The sequence below is a fragment of the Pseudomassariella vexata genome (assembly GCF_002105095.1).
Source record: "Pseudomassariella vexata strain CBS 129021 chromosome Unknown BCR38scaffold_2, whole genome shotgun sequence".
NCBI lineage: Eukaryota > Fungi > Ascomycota > Sordariomycetes > Amphisphaeriales > Pseudomassariaceae > Pseudomassariella > Pseudomassariella vexata.
In genome coordinates, this window is record NW_024467957.1 from 2,091,666 (window position 1) to 2,109,927 (window position 18,262).

At 50.6% G+C, this 18,262-nt stretch overlaps 4 protein-coding genes and 2 non-coding genes across 6 annotated transcripts; 2 read left to right on the top strand and 4 right to left on the bottom strand.

Moving 5' to 3' along the window:
• Window positions 1-782: 782 nt before the first annotated feature.
• On the bottom strand, window positions 783-4,587 carry BCR38DRAFT_99239 (uncharacterized protein). Its single transcript, XM_040865838.1, has 3 exons — window positions 3,953-4,587; window positions 3,789-3,884; window positions 783-3,733 (listed from the first exon to the last, which is right to left on the bottom strand). The coding sequence occupies exons 1-3, from the start codon at window positions 4,418-4,420 to the stop codon at window positions 1,223-1,225; spliced, it is 3,075 nt and encodes a 1,024-aa protein (XP_040720030.1). The 5' UTR covers window positions 4,421-4,587; the 3' UTR covers window positions 783-1,222.
• Window positions 4,588-5,914: 1,327 nt separating this feature from the next.
• On the top strand, window positions 5,915-7,303 carry BCR38DRAFT_420957 (uncharacterized protein). Its single transcript, XM_040859411.1, has one exon. It carries the CDS (start codon window positions 6,095-6,097, stop codon window positions 6,974-6,976), a length of 882 nt encoding a protein of 293 aa, XP_040720031.1. The 5' UTR covers window positions 5,915-6,094; the 3' UTR covers window positions 6,977-7,303.
• A 60-nt stretch (window positions 7,304-7,363) lies between these two features.
• Window positions 7,364-7,460, bottom strand: BCR38DRAFT_t67. Its single transcript has one exon. It is a non-coding gene; the product is annotated as a tRNA-Ile (tRNA).
• A 661-nt stretch (window positions 7,461-8,121) lies between these two features.
• BCR38DRAFT_t66 lies at window positions 8,122-8,223 on the bottom strand. The gene has a single exon. It is a non-coding gene; the product is annotated as a tRNA-Asp (tRNA).
• A 1,128-nt stretch (window positions 8,224-9,351) lies between these two features.
• BCR38DRAFT_99249 (uncharacterized protein) lies at window positions 9,352-10,823 on the bottom strand. Its single transcript, XM_040865839.1, has 3 exons — window positions 10,496-10,823; window positions 10,327-10,441; window positions 9,352-10,279 (listed from the first exon to the last, which is right to left on the bottom strand). The coding sequence occupies exons 1-3, from the start codon at window positions 10,523-10,525 to the stop codon at window positions 9,492-9,494; spliced, it is 933 nt and encodes a 310-aa protein (XP_040720032.1). The 5' UTR covers window positions 10,526-10,823; the 3' UTR covers window positions 9,352-9,491.
• Window positions 10,824-13,977: 3,154 nt separating this feature from the next.
• On the top strand, window positions 13,978-17,537 carry BCR38DRAFT_99314 (uncharacterized protein). The gene is made up of 3 exons (XM_040865840.1): window positions 13,978-14,522; window positions 14,601-16,219; window positions 16,274-17,537. The coding sequence occupies exons 1-3, from the start codon at window positions 14,111-14,113 to the stop codon at window positions 17,090-17,092; spliced, it is 2,850 nt and encodes a 949-aa protein (XP_040720033.1). The 5' UTR covers window positions 13,978-14,110; the 3' UTR covers window positions 17,093-17,537.
• The last annotated feature ends 725 nt before the right edge of the window (window positions 17,538-18,262 follow it).

The following is an 18,262-nucleotide window of genomic DNA, read 5'->3' on the forward strand; positions in this document are numbered from 1 at the left end:
AAAACTTTGTGAGGATAGCCAACAATCCGGGTTTCATGACCTGTAACTAGGCCAAATGTTACAGGGTTCGTACGTGGGGGAGTTGTCGTTTGGTCTTGCTTTGACGACCCGAACGCCCCTTATCAACTTGAATAGAGGATGGAAATCAACCATCAAGCAATGCATCGGTATGAAAGATTCAAGCAGCTCCACAAAGAATATTCTGCATGGATCAGTAATGATTTCTACGCCCCAGTTGAGTACGTCCTTCATATCGTCTCTTGCCTGTGGCCAAGTTTAGGTCGAACTCTTGCTCACGCGGTATGTCAATAACAGAACAGGGACAGGGAATGTGGAAGAATTCACATATTCAGAACAAGCAAAGGAAAGATAAGAGCAAGGGGACCAGAGAAACAGTAAAAATAATTAGTAAACCCTAAGGGTAATACAAATATCGAAGGAAAAGCGGAAAGGCATATTCTGCATGAAAATTGCAGACCACCCAAGCAGAAAACCAAATGTTTAATCATTCATGTTGGGTGACCACAGTAGAGTATCGACTGGACAAGTCTACCTAGAGTATGTTCACGAGACGAAGTAGAGGAAGGCAGTATTGAAAACAACCGCCTATGCAAAACAGACGTCTGTCAAGAGCATATCCAGATCGTCCACGTGCAAGATTTTTGTATTGTCACAATGGCAACATGGTGACCATTGCAGAACCCCCTCTCCCTCCGGCAAGCACATAAGATATGTTTAGAAACGATGTTCACTTTATCGCCACGGAATGGAATTGGGTGTGTGTGTGTATGTGTGTGTGTGTATTAAATCAAAAGTTCTGTGGCAGTATAAGACTGCATCTATCTAATTGATGTTGAGAAAACTCTCATCCATCCAAGTGCCGGTTCGCTGTGTGATGCCACTTTATTCAAACAAACTAAAATCAAATAATATGGCAAATGAACCTCCGACGCCCTCCTCCATCCATCCATGCAATGCCTTTTTTTGAGCTGAGTGAAGTCCAGCACATACCAGTGTCTCAAAGAGGCAACAGGATGATGCCAAATGTGTAAGAAACGCTGGGTAAAATTGCTGAGGAAGGGGCAATTATAGGTATTTGGGTCGATCTGAATTTGACTACTCAATTCTTATTAGGGGCTGAATCACGACATGTGAAAACAGAGTTGCCCAAGGTTGAAACTGATTTGGGCCTATCATTTGGTCCATGTCCAGGAACGTGAGCCTACTTGGGGGATTCTGTCTCCTCAGCCGAGCCCTCCTTCTTGGCCCTATTCCGACCCTTGTTTACGTTGTTGACTGACCAACCCCTGATCGTGGTAGGGCCACTACGCGGAGCAGGCTCACTCGCCACATAGTCCTTGATAGCTCCCTTGGGATCATAGTTTGAGAGGCGCAGTTCTGACCCTCCGTTGGATGGCCATGGTCGGTTGTGAGGAATCGGCGCCGCGGCAATCTTGCGGTATTTACCCGAGTTCTGACCGTTGGACGGAATCGAAGCTCTGTGTCGAGGGGTGTGGGCAGGAGGTGATAGTGCTACAGATGGAGGCCCCTGAGAAGGAAGCGGAGGCGACGGACCCATCTGTGGAGGCATTGGTGCCAGCTGTGGTTGAGTTTGCATCGGGGGTGAGAGTGCTGGATAAGGAGTCAGAGACGGGGTAGGCGGGTTATGCATCATGACTGGACCTGGGCCAGACATAGGAGGTCCCTGTTGCACTGGAGGACCTTGTTGCATTGAGGGAAGCGGTTGCATGTGAGGAACCTGTGGTATTTGGGACCCCTGTTGCATCGACATCGGCATCATAGGGCCTTGTTCATGGACGGAGTAGCTCTGGTGAAAGGGACGGTGCGGAGCAGGAGGATAGAAACTGCCTGTGTTCGTCTGCAGCATGCCTCGAGGTGAACCAAATTCCTGAGGTGGAACAGAAGCGGGCGGGGCAGGAGGAGGCTGTTGCTGTGCATGTTGTGGTGGTGGTCCAGGCGGACCTTGCGATACCTCCATCGAAGGGGCCTTATCTCGCCTTCCAGACGAAGGCCGCAAGGGCGGCAGCAGTTGATTATCCTTGGAATTGCCCTGTACTGTGAATGGAACACGGGCTCCTGGTGTTTGGGGGCGGGTATCGGCATTGGCGGGAGGTGCCGGCGCAATGTGTGCAAAGGAGGCCTGACCGGGGTGGTTGAGTGCTGTCTGTAAGAAGGCGTTGTTAGACGGCGCGGCAGCAGCAGGTCCTTGTTGAGCACCACCCAGTAGTCGTGGGTCTATCATCGACGCCGGTTCTGTGTAGCTGCTCTCAATCTGGCTTCCGACATGGCTCCGAAATAAATCGTGTGTTTCGGATACGTCAGCGAGTACAGAAAGCCCTATGGTGTCGACGACGTGGGGAGGCGCTGGGGTCGAAGAGCTAGGCGTGGGGGAAGGATGCGAGGCAAAGACATCCCGCACAGCGTCGTAGGGCCGCGACGCCCGTTGGCTAGAGACAGGCGGCTGCGGGCGATCTGCTACGGCTGCTTCTACCGGCTCGGCGTCGATAGCCGCAGCGGCCTTGAGTATACTGGACATGTTATCCGCCGCAATAATCTCGTCCTCACGGGAACTGATGTTAGCAGGTGCGATCAAGGCGGCCTTCCAGTCGGAACCCTCTGTTGAGGGTGTGTATACTGCCGAAGGCTCTTCCTCCAATGGCTCGGTAGCAAGTTTCTCAATAGCGCGTTCCCTATCGCGCATTTCCTCTGTGGTGATTTCGTCGACAGAAATATGTGTCATGTCTGTGAATTGCTCGAGGATACAGGCCAGCTGCTCCTTCTTGGAATCGCACTCGAGAGCTTCGTCCATTACCTTAGCTCTGACTGAGCGAGATGCCATAAGAGTGCTACCGTTTGGCGTGACAACGACGATAGGCCTCGTACCGTCGACAAGGTCCTTGGCAGTTTCAGACTCGTTGACGGAATCCGGAAGGAAGAATCCGTACTGCGGATGAAGGTTGTGCTTCTTGACGATATCCGGATCAAGGTCGCCCTCTTCATAATCGAAGACATTATAGTAGGCAATGGTGGCATCGAGATGCCAGCTGCGTGAATTTGGCTTGTTGAGCAACTTCCCTCTTGTTGTTTTCGTCGCCTTCCTACTCGAATCATTGGTTGAATCGCGGAACCCGATATCCTCATCGTCGAACTCAAACTGGGGCGGGACAATGATGCGGTTGTTGGCCTTGGGACCACGCTTGGAGACGGTTCTTACACCATGCGCGTCAGGCTCCGAAGCTCCAGCAGGTAGGTCGGGCAAGTCCTTCTTGGAGACGGACTCGCGCTTCTGGTCGGATTCCGGTGACTGGTCCTCCTCGGCGGGCGAAGGCGACGGAGCATTCGACTCGCGTTCAGCGTCAAGCTCGGTCTCCGCGGAGAGAAGACCGCCGATGTGACGAGGCCGAGGAGTTAATGCGCCGTCACCCTTAATGTCAACATCATCACGGGCAAGACCGAGTCTACTGCCTTGTCCAAGTGCAGAGCCAGCGGCTGTATGCTTCTTGGAATCCAGCTGACCATCTGGTAGATCGTCTGTCTTACGTTTGGGACCAGTTCTGGGCTTTCGGACCTGGGTTCGGATGTTGGAAGTCTTATAGTCCGGAAGGCGGCTCGGTTCAGGCACTTCCACGCCGTTACGAAACACAACGTGGGGACCCTGGCTCGTGGCGACTTCATCAGGCTGCTCGACATACCAATACCTACAATCGGGTATCTAAAAAAAAGTCAACACAATCAAATACGGGTACAACGATACCGGGTGGGCTTACATCGACACCTACACATTCACGGCGGAGTTCGGCAAGGATGCTGGTGCGGTTGAGAGCCCCAGCGTAGAAGTCTTCTGTCACGTAATTGAACCCGTCCTGTGGCAGGTGTTAGTAGATTTGAACGGCAGCACCTAATTGAACAGGAAGAGGCCAGAAAGACTTGCGTGGTATGAATTCTCGGTGAAAGAGAGGTCTAGGTGGCGCTGATTCTCCGTTATGGCAATTTCTTTGGAGAGGACTGAGTTTGCGTCGTTGATGGTACGCTGGAGTCTTTCGTCCAATTGTTGCTGAACCTCTTTGAATTCGGCAACCTCCTCGTGATGAGTAGGATCCTCAATCATTTGGTTAATACTGTATTCCGCGAGCTTTTCCAGAGCTGGCTTTGCAGCGGAGGTGACTTCTGAGTAGAGGTCTCGCAGCTCCTTCTGACGCTCGTATGCGGCCTGGACACGCAGATCATCATAAGTCTTATGACGACCGCGGCCTTTGCCGCGCCCACCGCGTTTGGGAGCGGGCTTGCGAGCCATTCTTTTGCTCAAGCCTCGAGCAGCAAGGATCTTGCCTCTGCCGAAACCTCTTCCTCTAACAGGACTGGGAGTAGGTGAATCAGCTGCTTGGGGCTGATCATCCATGCTGAATGACCTCTGGAAGCGTCATGTAGGTGAGACGGGTGTCAGGAAGATTTTGCAGGGCAGGGGATGTTGATGGAAAAAGCAGATGTGATGAAAGCCACAGAGTAGCTGGGGAATGACAAAATGTGCGGAGTTGATGCTATTTGATGTTGTTGTGGCGAGAGAGTCAGAGTAAAGGTGTTGTCAGTCAGTCAATCCTGCGAAGGAAATGCAGTAAGAAACGGACGGAGGAAGGAAGTTTGGTCCGAATTATTGTTCGCTTCAGCTGACGGTGAGGATGGCGACCACGGAAACCAGAGAAATAGAAGCCAGTGAAGATTCGCTCTAGGGTTTCCTATTGCTCTTGGTGTCGTAGGCAAAAGGCACAACAGGTATGAATTGAGCTCATCACCAGAATTTCTTCATCCAGAGAACAATACAGCACTGCCAGACTGATTGGGAAGTCACTGCGGCTTCAGCATCGTTGTGAGTTTTCATTGGTCCTTAGAGGCCGACCGCACGTGACCCCACTTAAGTATCGGTACTTGCTTGACTATTTACGCAGCTGACAATTAATAGACGCCGGCCTTATGACTTGACAGGCCTACAAGCCGACTTCAACTCTTGTATTCAATGTGACGAACCCTAACTAATAGGATTTTCCTTCCCTTGGCCACCTGAGTTGATGCATGATGATGGTTTAGCAAGTGACACTCCGATAGTCTACCCTACAGGCTGTGAGCTCCAAGCCGTCCAGAGAGCCAGGTACTTCGTAGCAACACAACTTAGTTGCTCAATCACCCTTTTGGCTTGTAAGTGGAGTTGTGCCAAGCGATACAGAAAGTCTCGAAGACAACCTCTGCATCACACTTGGGTGTTCGTAATTCTACGGCATGACCTTGCTGGGCCGGTGATGCTTATTGCATCACGTATCCCGATCAGATGAAAGAACCCCGAAGTCGATGTTTGCATCCATCATTTCGTTCCCTGTCCGCCCTTTGTTGACACGTAGACGACACAACTCGCCTCCTTAAAATACAGTCTTTGCAGCAAATTGCACACCGTCTAACATGAGCACACCACAGCTTAATCTGAGCTAGGCTTCAAAATGCACATGCATGGCTTTACTCGGCGATTGTCTGTATATCCAGAAGCAGTAAATTGTGCTGCTGAGTATCTGATGCTGTTGGTGCTGGCAATATTGATGGATGGTCTGTTGGTTCACTTGTCGATCACAAAGGCCGCATGTGGGCAGACCCATGAGTAACAACAAGACTTGATCCCCGAACAACCCCGTAAAGTATCGATACATCAATGCGAGGACCTGCAAAAAGTCCCAATTACAACCCAGGGTCTGTGAGACGAAGGAAGATCTCCAGTGGCCTCCTGGAACCCCTGCCAGTCCATAATTCTAAATGCAGACTAGCCTCCGTTGCTCCCTGGCCCGCCCCCCGAACAGCCCTTGCCGCCCGGACAGCTCCATCGAGGCGGGACCTAACTTTTTTGTTGTTGCTGCAAAGAACTGGATGCTATAGCTCGACATCGTCTCACACTCCGAACCGCCGACATCACTGCATTTCCGGCCACACGCACGCACAGTTTCCAACGTCGTGTCCCTGATTGCAGGTCCTGGCAGGAACCTATTTCTGATCATGCCCTTGTAGTGACACCTTTATCGTTGCGAAGGTGGTGACAATGGGCGGGAAGCGGCGCAAATTGGCGCAACACCCAACCAAACCACGGCAGCCGCCAGGGAACAGCGGCCCCAAGGTGAAGACTTCCAGTGCCAACGCCAACAATGCCAACCCGAAGAAGAAGCCCTCGGGTGCGACGCCGGCCCGGCAACAGGCGCAGCATTCCGAACCCATAATCCCCTTCGCCCCCGAAGACAAGATATTATTAGTTGGCGAGGGCGACCTGAGTTTCGCCGCGTCTCTCATCGAGCACCACTACTGCGCCGATGTCACCGCCACCGTTCTGGAGAAGAGCCTCGAGGAGCTATCTGAAAAGTATCCACACGTCGAGGAAAACATCGCCAGAATTGAGGCCGAGGATGGCAAAATTATCTATAATATAGACGCTACAAAGATGGGACCGTTCGGCGTCAAGAAGGACAGAGATACTGTTGGTAACATGGACAGGATCATATTCAACTTCCCGCATGTTGGCGGCAAGAGCACCGACGTCAATCGACAGGTGCGGTACAATCAAGAAATGCTTGTGTCGTTCTTCAACCGCGCGATGCTGTCTCTCGCCCCCGGTGGTTCGATCATCGTCACACTCTTCGAGGGCGAGCCGTACACGCTCTGGAATATTCGCGATCTTGCCAGACACAGCGGGTTGCAGGTCGAGCGTAGCTTCAAGTTTCAGGCTAGCGCATACCCGGGTTATCATCATACTAGGACACTTGGCGTGGTGAGGAGCAAGACTGGCGAAGTCGGAGGGGGCTGGAAGGGAGAAGAACGTGCTGCTCGAAGCTACATCTTCGTCCGGAAGGAGGAAGGTCCCAAACCAGATCCGAAAAAGAACAAAAAGCGATCAAGGGACCAGGATGATGAATCATCCGGTGACGAGTAGGATCAGACTCGTAGCCGGAGCACATGTTACGAACCATTGAAGCTATGAAATCGCATAGTAACATTGCCATGTCAAGACATGTATATCCCACAGGTCTTATATCGACACTACCAGAGATGCGCATCTGGTGAGGGTCATCTAGTACCTATTCATCATGTGCTCGGAATAGTCCCTCAGGCTTTTTGCAAGGGCCGTTCGCAACACACCAATACTCAGAGAGATAAGGGCCAAGAGATATGAATATGCGCTGATTGTGCGATGTATGATCCGAACAGTTCGACACGTGAATATAAAATCATCTCAAAGTGTTTAGGCAAGAAGGATGACCAAAAAATAAATACAGATGTTCTGTGACACTGTTAGTCTTGAAAAGACAAAAATATCCATTGCTCAGTATGAGGGTTGAACTCATGACCTTCGCATTACTTAATATGTCCCAAGGGAGGTATTAGTACGACGCTCTAACCAACTGAGCTAACCGAGCTGTGATTCATGTTGCTGAGCAACTAGTCAAATGTTGGTTCGTGGAAAGAGTTGTTCGTAAATGAGTATAGTTTGTGGGCATCAGGGCTACGGGTAGTAACCCACCCGCATCGTGGGTCTTGACTTTTCTCCGCGCATGATTTCGGACTGTGAATTTTCGAGATTGAGTTATTGAGCCTGCAGCCACAATACTATGTTTTTCTCACCAGCCGCCGGCTTCATGTTGCGTTGAAGTAAATAAGGAACGTATGGTATTGCTGCATCTATTTGCATAAGCGTTCGAGGCCTCTGCAGGATTTATCTCAACTTGTCTCCCATATCTCGGTAAAGGTAGCTGGAGTGCAAGTCGAGTACGGAGTAGAACATCATGAATGCTGCAAACGCGATCTTGAAAGATATAGAGAAAATCTTGGAAATAATTACACAGCCCCCCCACCCAGGTAGAAGGATCAACACAGCAAGTCTAAACGTAGTCAATCTCGGGTGCTATGACGAAACATATCGCGGGCTGCCATTTTCGTAATCAATTACCGCAGTGATTGACCATCGATCGGTATGTATACATGGCTCAATCAGATGCACCAAAAAGACAACCCGCAATATCCCTACTGGCACTCCTTTTTTCGAACGACATGGAGAACCAAATTTTAAAAAGAAAAGTGCTCTCGGTCCGGGAATTGAACCCGGGTCCCCAGCGAAATGTCATCAATTATTCAACGAATAGAAATGACAAGCTGGTATACTGACCACTATACTAACCAAGATCTATTAACACTTTATCTGATGTTGAAAGAGAGGCTGTTATTGATGTTTATTATCTCCACTATGGCCTAAGTGGAGCACTATTATTGAGTTGAGGGCTTGATTAGGATTTGAACACCTTGCTCATAGTGTCAGGAGAGAGGGGGGGGACGGGCGGAGGAGGGGGGTTCATGTTGTATAGTTTGTCCTGTTCGTTTAGCAGGGTCGCTCATATCTCACTTGTACAAGCCTAAATACTTCAGGTGTTTAGTTTGATTCATAGGCGACTTGCGGCGCCATGGAAAGGTGTGAGTTGAATGTTATGCGAAGGATTATTGACATGCCCGTTGGAAATCTCAGGTCAGGCCAATTGCCAGTCAATCAAGCTGATATGTTGTAGTTGAGCTCTTGAGCGCCCCCAACAGACCCCTCAAGATCATTGATAAAGCTAAGTTCGTGATCGATCAACTCGACCAACTCACACAACCAATACGAAACATCAACTTGTATTCGCATGTCTTGTAAACCTCTGATAACCAAGCAGCCATATCGGCTCACGATGTTCATGGCACTATAGGACTGCCACCTTCTGGCCTTTCACGATTGGCTGCTTGAACCTTCAGTCGCAACCGCCTCCTAGTCGTCTCGTCCACAGAGCCCCTAGCATCCAACAATCAAAATCAAACGGGAGATCCAAGGCACGATGAAACTGCTAGTTTGACGTGATAATCATATAAGGGCAGGCTTGTGCAGTCGTACATACATCGGTATATTTCATCATTTCCCCTGTCCGTTCTCCCATATAAACGCCCCTCCCAAAAGTCTTTTTTTGTACGAATGGAATTTCTCACAGCGCCAGAAACGACATATCATAATCACGTGCCAGTAGCATGAACCATATTTGTGTAAATGCTGTAAAAATGGCAGAGTTCCTCCAAGTAACTGGGCCGTGTTCCAGACGCTGTAGAAAGAAAGTTGTGAAACTAGCCGCCACATGAGCCCCATCTTCATTTTGTTTTGCCGAGCGTAGAAACGAGATGATTGAGCGGTTGAGAAAGAAATAAATCAGAGCCGAACAGATGAGACATTGTATCAGCTCGGTCACAAACCGCCCCAGCATCAAAGATGCCGTCACATGCCGGATGAAGGCGAGAAGAGAAGGCCAAATCTTCAATGATAAACCGCCGTGGCTCTGCGCCATATAACAAGAGTCTTCCTGTACGGGCCAAGATGTAGATAGTAAAACATGGTAATGGAAAGACGTTATGTAGAAAGGAGAGACCTCGGTTTTCTAGCTTCGATTCGTCATAGGTGGCGCCGCTGGTGCCTCTCTCGGGATATGATCAGATGCACTCCTAGACCTGTCTCTGTCGGGAAAAATGGGATCTGGACCTCTATACTGTTCGTATGCCTGGGGATGTCGAGGTGCTTGCATCGATGGCGCCTGCGGAGGCTGCTGTAGCTGCGGTTGACGAGGAGACCTCAAATCTTGGGGGTGATCGCGAGGTGACCGCGTCGCTTGCTCTACCAGCTCAATGGGCTCGGGAAGTGCGCGCGGGGTTTCCGTTGTCGACGCAGGTGAAGCTAGTGGGTATGCAGCTGCTGGTGAGTAGTCGCTCGCGCTCGGTCGTGCTCGCTTCTTGGAGTTTTGCTCCAGGGGGTTGCTCGCGATTTCGTAACCAGGGGAAGAGGCGTAGTCGCGCTGAGGCGCAAGGGCCATGGATGTCGCCTGAGGCGCTGGAGTTATGGGCGGATACTCAATTGACCTCGAGTAACATGCCCGAGCTTGAGCCTCCTTGTCTGCCTTCGAAGGTCTGCCGCGCTTCTTGCCCGTGCTGGTGACCGATGGACTGCTGGCGGGCGCGGTAGCCAGATAGCCATTGGGGGGAGGAGGCCGCGGTTGGATGATGCGCGGAGGTATGGCCGGCTCGATTGGGCCCACAACGGCTTGTCTCTTGATGGGTTGGTCGCTTAGATCGCTAATCGACTTGCGCTTCAAGCCCTCCGGGTTGGGAAGAGGAGGTATGTGCACTGGAATCATCTTTTCCACTGCGCCAATGCATTGATACATGTTGCGACCTGTACAGGTCAGCTCGGATAGCGTTGGAAACCTCAGTGGGGCATACCGGCTGGGAGCTGCATATACATCCAGTTCTGCTCGACGTTATGCATCTTGATGAACTCGGCCAGCAGAGGCACATCTATCGAGCTAGCTTTGATCATCTCCCCAAGCACGAAGCGCTGCAAGCTGGTTAAAGCCAGGCTATCAGTGCAACTGGGCGGGTTCAGACATACCGTTTCCGTGTCTGAGAAGGTGGTTTCCATGGCGAAACGTGCTGTTGCCGAGGGGCGTACCGAGTAGATTCCGCGCGTTGAGAGAGACAAGGGATCCACCAGCAAACTCGCGAGTTAGTCATTTGAAGAAGACAAAGAAAAATGCAGAGTCTATCCGTCTCTTGGGTTGGTTATGTCGCCGTAATAGCACCTGGTGACAGAGGCGGCTGTGGCCCGTTTACCTTACTTGAAGACCAGGCCTCCGGGTGGCAGTGATAGCTAGGCGAGGGAAAGCTGCGCAAACAAGGCAGTTAAGGTGTGTCATGGGACCGAAGAAGGCAAGGAGGCAAGGAGGGGGGGTCAAAGAATGCCGCTCAAAAGCCCCACGGTTCGAAGATGCGCGCAAAAAAGGTACCACCAAGCGCGCGTCGTGGCCAAGCAGCTCCCACCAGGCGCAAAACGAGTGTGTGCCTGTTATGTCTAAGGAACGAATGGTGGTACAGAGACAGAACAGGAGGTAGGCCGTAGACCGTAGTCGTTGCGACGGCGTGCTGCACTCCAAGGACCGAGGTTGCCTCCGCAAGGGGTAGCGTGCGGAAGGTTGTTTTTCTGTGCTATTAGCACCACTTGCAGGGTCCAGTGGTAGGGATGCTGAATCTGGATAAAATTGTTAAGGTTGGGGACGTCTGTACCATCAAACTTGCCCAACTTCATCCATCTCCAACGTCTGTGCTACTGCCACTGCTATTCAACTGGTTGAGAGCTCTCACTTCTACCCAGATTTTCAGGGTTTCCCAGCTCCAAATAACTCCGATCGTCTTCAGCGGCTTGATCGGAAACCGAGATTGTTTTGATGATGCCCGGATCGAATTCCCTCGGCCAGGACAGATGGACAATGAATGTCTTGCGGCTCAAAGCTTCGGCTTGCCATAAAAAAGTACAAGAGTCCCCGAATCTTCACGTCGGCACCTCACTCCTCGTTCTAACTCCAATCTGGCTAACCTCTGAGCTTGGCAAGAGCTTGGAGGGGGGTTGCCCTTCGAGTTTTGTGAGGCTACAGGTCAATTGCAGTCTGGCAGTCCTGCAGTCCTGCCGCCAGTAGTCAATAAGTCCACGGGTCATATGCTGGAATGCATGCCGGCCAGGGCGCTAGTGGACTGACGATATGCAGCTTCCTCCGCTTGCAGATGCGCAATACATTTGAGTCGTCAAATTCGTTGGCAATAAGCCAATCCCGCTGACCACTTGGACAGATTGGGTCGCCTGACTTGATAATATTGCGTTGTTGGCAAAGAAAACTGGACCACCTTCACACATCAAATCGTATTCTGTTGCACCAGGTCATTTTCCGCCCAAGCAAGGCTCCGATGTTTCTGTCTGCAGGTGTCGTGTTGTGCTGCTCTGTCCCCACCCAACTTTGGATAACCTCCCCTCCACCTCTCATAGCTCGTCAAATAGTCACCAAAAGACAAAGAAAAATACCAAGACCGTGGAGAATAAGCATTGGGCTGAAACTGACAATCCAACTAGCTCCCGTGTGCTTGGGGTTCCTTTTGGGAAGAGGCCCTGCATCTCATTGGTAGTTTTCCGCTGCTTCGCTGGCTTTGCAGCCCTTGAGTCCTCTCAAGCCCTTGGTATCGGTCTGTTTGAGTGGTCAAGATTCACTGGAAGCTCGCCAATCATACCGCCCAAGCGCTTTGAGGATTTTCACAAGCCGGTGACAAGCACAGATCATGCGTTCGTCACATATGACGAGCCGCAAGCCCAGAGACTGGCCCATCTCGGGAATATATAACATGGTTCGAAGGGATATGGAAAATGATTGATGGTGTTGAAATTGCGAGGTCGTGCGTTGCGTCCCAAGGACCAGCTTCAGTACGCGCTCTCAGGCTCTCCTTATATAAACCATCCAGCCGACTGACATACCGCCTTTTCAACACCCGACTTCCAGACTCTACATGCACAGTGAGTTGGCATCTTCTCCGGCCCCACTCTGGCCGATGTGTCAATGGCTCCCAGGCCGATTACTGTGATGCTGAATAGCCGGCATGCTAGGTGTCTCGATCATGGGTGCATCATGGCGATATACTACTGCGATGCGCTGGCAGTCTACGATTGGAGCTGGCATTCATTCCGAGCATCTACAAATCCCGTTTCCAGCTTTCTGGGTCGGCCGGACGGGGGTGTCAAGCTTGCAGCTCACATAAAGCATTGTTTGGGCATCCATTTGCAATTGCTCGTATCCTACTCACGTAGTGATTGGTACAATTGGCATAGTCCTCATTTTCAGGTCGTAGGAATTTGTGAAACTGTCGAGCATTCCCATGCCGCTCAAGACTCCCAAGAGGGGGATAGAATAAACAGTGCACCTAGGTGAAATAGCCCGGTTATAGATATTCACTGCCTAAATATACTGGAATATTGGTCATCCAATATTATTACACGCTTGGTGTGACGTTTGTTTTGTCATCCATTTGCCACCATCTTCTAACCTCTCATCTTAGCTACTGAAGCACATAGCCAGCAATTGCTTTGAACCCAATGGCGCTATCTGCACATGTCAGAATGTCAAAAATACCAACTGCAAAGTTACCGCTTCAAAGGTGAGTCTATAGAGAGTAGTAGTATTCCCTTGGTAGTGATCTGAACTCGTACTGCTTAGGACTGGATACTTAAAAGTACTTTTAAGTTCCTCACTTACTCTTTCATTCTTAACTCTGTTCAGGTAGGTTGTTCAGGTACAATCTATAAGGGTGCGCACAATAGTACCGTGGCGAATAACTACACTGCAGACATTCCTTGCGCACATGGCATACATGCTATCCATTCGGAAGAATGCAGAAATAATTCACAAAATAAGCACATATTGCGCTACCCAGTAGCTTACTCCAGATCAAGCATGAAATTCTGACTTCTATTTCATGACTCAGTTTACCCAAAGGCATATATACTTCAATTGGTAGATGCTATTCTAGCTGTTCATAAGCTGATGGGTTCAGTGGAACATTTTATTCAAGCGAAGCGTCCCATTATTGCCCACTCTCGTGGTGCCATCCTAGGATCGGAGGTTGCAGTTAGCGTCCCCGTGGAGACCGGGGTTTAGCCGAGTATCAATGGACGAATCCATCATGATGGGCAGGAAGTTGCACTTGCATCTCCAGCTTTTGGCGATTCCCAATCCCATTACACTATTTTTTTCCACGACCAGCACTCAACTGTCAGCATAGCTGTTTGGCAAACAGCGAGTGCTTGGCACTGTCGCAAGAATACTTTTGTCTTTTCAATTGACCTGCAACGGGCCTGCAATGCCACGAACAGCACGCGCCAGATAGTCCCATCCGTCTGCAAGACTGGCTCGTCGTCCCCCATCTTTCACCACCGAGCAGCCTTTTGAATCAATCTCCTCCTCCACACCAGCTCTCCACATGGGCGCAACCTCGAAGCTACCGTCGCGTCTCTCTGGTCTATCGGACTCAATCCCTCATCTAATCCACATCCTTCCCTCGGGCTGATTTCTGCCGAATCCCACCCTGGTCCTCTGATCAATAGTTAGCCCAACCACTTGGGGTTTGGTTTCTCAAACTGCATCAGGTGCAATAGTGAGACGACCTCAGAGGTCACAATACCGTGGTTGCCATGATGGAGGACGAAGAACGTGTAAAAGATGGTTTGGAGGGCCTCAGTGTCCAAAATGGCGCCCCGGCGCCATTGGAAGATACCGTTGCTGAAGTCAAGGAGAGGGATAGCGTACCATCCAGCTCTGATCGAAGCAAGGAGTCGCGATCACATTCCCCAAGCGCGTCCCCCGAAGACCGGAAAGAACGCAGCGACAGCGTCTCAACCCCCGACATAGGTCAACACCCTAAACCATCACGAAAAGCATCACAGAAAATGGCTCCACGGCCGGTAGCTCTGTTCGACGACTTGCCCGATGTGACTGAAGAATCCTGCGATCATTTCCAGATTATACCGCACTGCGTCTATGGTGCGAAGGCGCTCGGCTACACTGAGCACGATACTCTGGATTGCGACTGCAGCGAAGAATGGCGTAGGTGAACCTTGGAAATGTCATGATTTGCCCCCATGTGTGGTGTGCAAACGCCGTGCTGACCAGACCGCTCTCTAGGTGATGGCATGAACCATGCGTGCGGTGAAGATTCGGACTGCATCAACCGCGTCACCAAGATGGAATGTGTTGACAAGAAGTGCAACTGTGGCGACGGCTGCCAAAATCAACGATTTCAGCGAAGACAATATGCCGACGTCTCAGTCATTAAGACAGAGAAGAAAGGCTTTGGACTCCGAGCAAACAGAGATTTGCAAGCCAACGACTTTATCTTTGAATACATCGGCGAAGTCATAAATGAGCCGACATTCCGACGGCGGATGATCCAATATGACAAGGAAGGCATCAAACACTTCTATTTTATGTCACTAACTAAGCATGAGTTTGTTGATGCCACCAAAAAGGGCAATTTGGGACGGTTTTGCAACCATTCCTGCAATCCCAACTGCTATGTGGACAAATGGGTGGTGGAAAACAAGCTTCGCATGGGCATTTTTGCAGGCCGTAAAATCCAGGCTGGTGAGGAGCTGGTGTTCAACTACAATGTTGACCGTTACGGTGCCGACCCGCAGCCCTGCTATTGTGGCGAGTCCAACTGCATAGGCTTCATTGGAGGCAAAACCCAGACCGAACGCGCAACTAAGCTGTCTGATGCTACCATTGAAGCTCTTGGAATTGACGATGGCGATAGTTGGGACACAACGATTGCCGTGGTGGCCAAGAAGCCCCGCAAGAAAAAGGCCGGCGAGGATGATGAAGAATATGTCAACAGCGTACAAGCCCGTGGTCTCGACGAAAAGGGCGTTCAGAAAGTCATGGCCACGCTCATGCAGTGCAAGGAAAAGTGGATTGCCGTCAAGCTCTTGGAGCGCATTCAAACATGCGACGAGCGCTTACTCCCCTATGTCATGCGGATGCACGGATACGAATTTCTCAAAACCACACTGAACAAATTCAAGGAGGACTACAACGTGGTGCTTCAAGTCCTCGATATCCTCTACAAATTTCCCCGCTTAACGAGAAACAAAATCGACTCTTCACAGATTGAGCTTGCAGTTCGCCCCTTGGCCGACTCGGAGCACGAAGATGTTGCTGAGGTGTCTCGCAAATTGCTTGACGAATGGAGCAAGCTAGCGGTCGGCTACCGAATCTCCCGCTTTGCCCCAGGCAAAGCCACTACACAACCCTCTAACTGGTTTGAGGACCGCAGAGGCACCCGCCCCGAAGAGTCTTTAATCAAGCCTGTCGCTTCTGTTCCTCTGCCCGATAATGTCCCCAAAGGTCCACGCAGTAGCATTCCGCAGCGCAATGCCACTTTGTTAAACACCCAACGACAACGCCGACCACCGGATCCTTCGACTCTCCCAGCGGGCTGGTTCATAGCTACTGACAAGACAGGCAGTTGGTATTACTACACCAAGGGAGGCGCTACACAATGGCAAAAGCCCACGATGCCTGCTCCCGATGCAGGCACCTCAAAAGGCCCATCCAAAGCAATGCAGGAACAGAAGACACTCCAAGATATTATCGATTCTCTCACCAAGCCTGACAGCGCTAATGCACTGAGGACCTCTGCGTCGCAGACCCCCCAGCACATCAGCACTCCCGTACAGGAGCCAAAGAAGGAAAAGTGGCGTTCTCTGCCGATTGACAAGCAGATGAAGATCTACGAGAACACTGTGAGTTGCGTGGAAAGCCATTGTGGTGCACAAAGACTAATGGCTGCTTGCTAGCTTTATCCCGCCGTGAAGTATGTTGTAGACAAATTCCGGCATAAGCTTCCAAAAGAGGACTTGAAAAAGTTCGCTAAGGACATTAACAAGAAACTCGTCTCCTCAGACTACAAGAACAAGCGTGTCGAAGACCCGACCAAGATTTCCTCGAAACAGGAAAAGAAGGTGAAGAAGTATGTCAAAGAGTTTTTCGACAAGGCTGTGACAAAGTACAATGCACATGAGAAGAAGAAGGCCGAACGAGTTGCAAGGGATGCATCAAGTGGTCCCCTCGGCTCAAATGCTGCAGTTGATTTGTCCATGGTACAGGATGATACTGAGGTCATCTTGACGGACGATGAGGATATAAACTCAACCCCCGGCAGTTCCGATAGAAAACGCAAGCGGGAAGACGATACTGTCTCGACCAGCGCAACACCATCCGAGACGCCTTCAATGAAGCGGCTGAAGGAGGACGAGGGTGATGTACCTAGTCCACCGCCTCCGCCTCCGCCACCTCCCGAGGTTGGTAGCGCAGTGGATGGGGAAATGACTGAACAAGAACAGGCTCTGCTGGCACAAGAAGAGGCTTTGATACTCGAGAATGAAGAGGCCCAGCGTGCTGCGGAGGAGTTGCGCGACCAAGAAGCTGCACTTGAACGAGAAAACGAGCTTAACATGCTCGACTTTGAGAGGGAGCAACAGGACAGCAAGGAGGTGAATGACAGCATCAGTGGCGGCGCCAACGGCTCCCTGGGTGCTCACGGAAGTAATGACGGCAGCGCAGGTGGAATACAGCACAGTGGTCAAGGCAGAAAGCAGGAGCTAATGAGCCATTAGACATGAGCTCACCTCAACTGATACCCATGCCCAACGCAGAGGCATATATCCCTTGCAGGTTTTGGAGAGGGACAGGCAGGGCAGGACTCACAGCGGTGCAGCTGCGGCGAATGATGGGAATAACACCGCCAACCCATCCCTGAACATGTCAAGACATCATCCACCCTACATACCATTGGAACGAAAAAGGGGAACCAGATTTCCTCCCCGGATCGTGTGTGTACAAATACTCTAGCATATTGCCCCCTTTTTATTTTCCCTAAAAGCGAACCCGGCCGTGGCATGCATACAGTCATCTCGTGCTTTGTCAACCATAGTCTGTGGAGTACTATATCACTATTCTTTTTTCTGTATTAAACAAATGGCAAATGGATTTGCATGGGGACACAGCGAAGTCATTTGATGAGTTGCTCTAAGTTACGCATACTGCGCGCATCGCATGTTTGGAATGCATTTCAAAACGAAAGGCGAAGAATACGAAGGGGATTCACAGTCTGTCTGCTTGCCAACTAACCTACGCGACCAGCATGCGGCGTTCTGGAAGTGCACGTCTGGTGGGCTTGGTGTCGATGCCCATTGACTCGTAGGTTTTGATGGAAAGGTTGTGCGCCTACCTACCTGTAAGTAGCCGTGGAGGGAATCTACAATAAGTAGAGATCCAAATGATGGCAAGGCTGATTTTCGAAGTCTTGCATGGCGAATCTGAGGTTAGCGACCTAACTAGCTAGTTAATACAATGCGGCAACAGAAGCAGATGAAATTAAATATCACATATGTGATACTCTGGAGATGCCGGCATCGACCATGTAGCTCATACAGAACTTGGGGATGAAGAGAGGCAAGATGAACCAAGGCATGACTTCAAGGTCCACGGGTTCACAGGAGTGATATGTTACAGATAAGTCAATCACAGCTACCCACATCTATTGAGCTAGGAAGCTGTCTTCAAAGGTCATTGTCATTACATGCCATTCCTGTGATACTTTATTTAGCCTCTATAAGCAAAGTCACCCCCACGTCCCAAACTCGGAGTCTTTCAGCAAACACACAGCTCCTAGAAACCAGCAGCCGGTCCTCAGATGCTTAAACCAACCTGCGCTCTTTGAAGCACAGCAAATTACACGCAAGCCTCCACTATCAGATGAAGCCCTTTAATTTCTTTACTTTTCG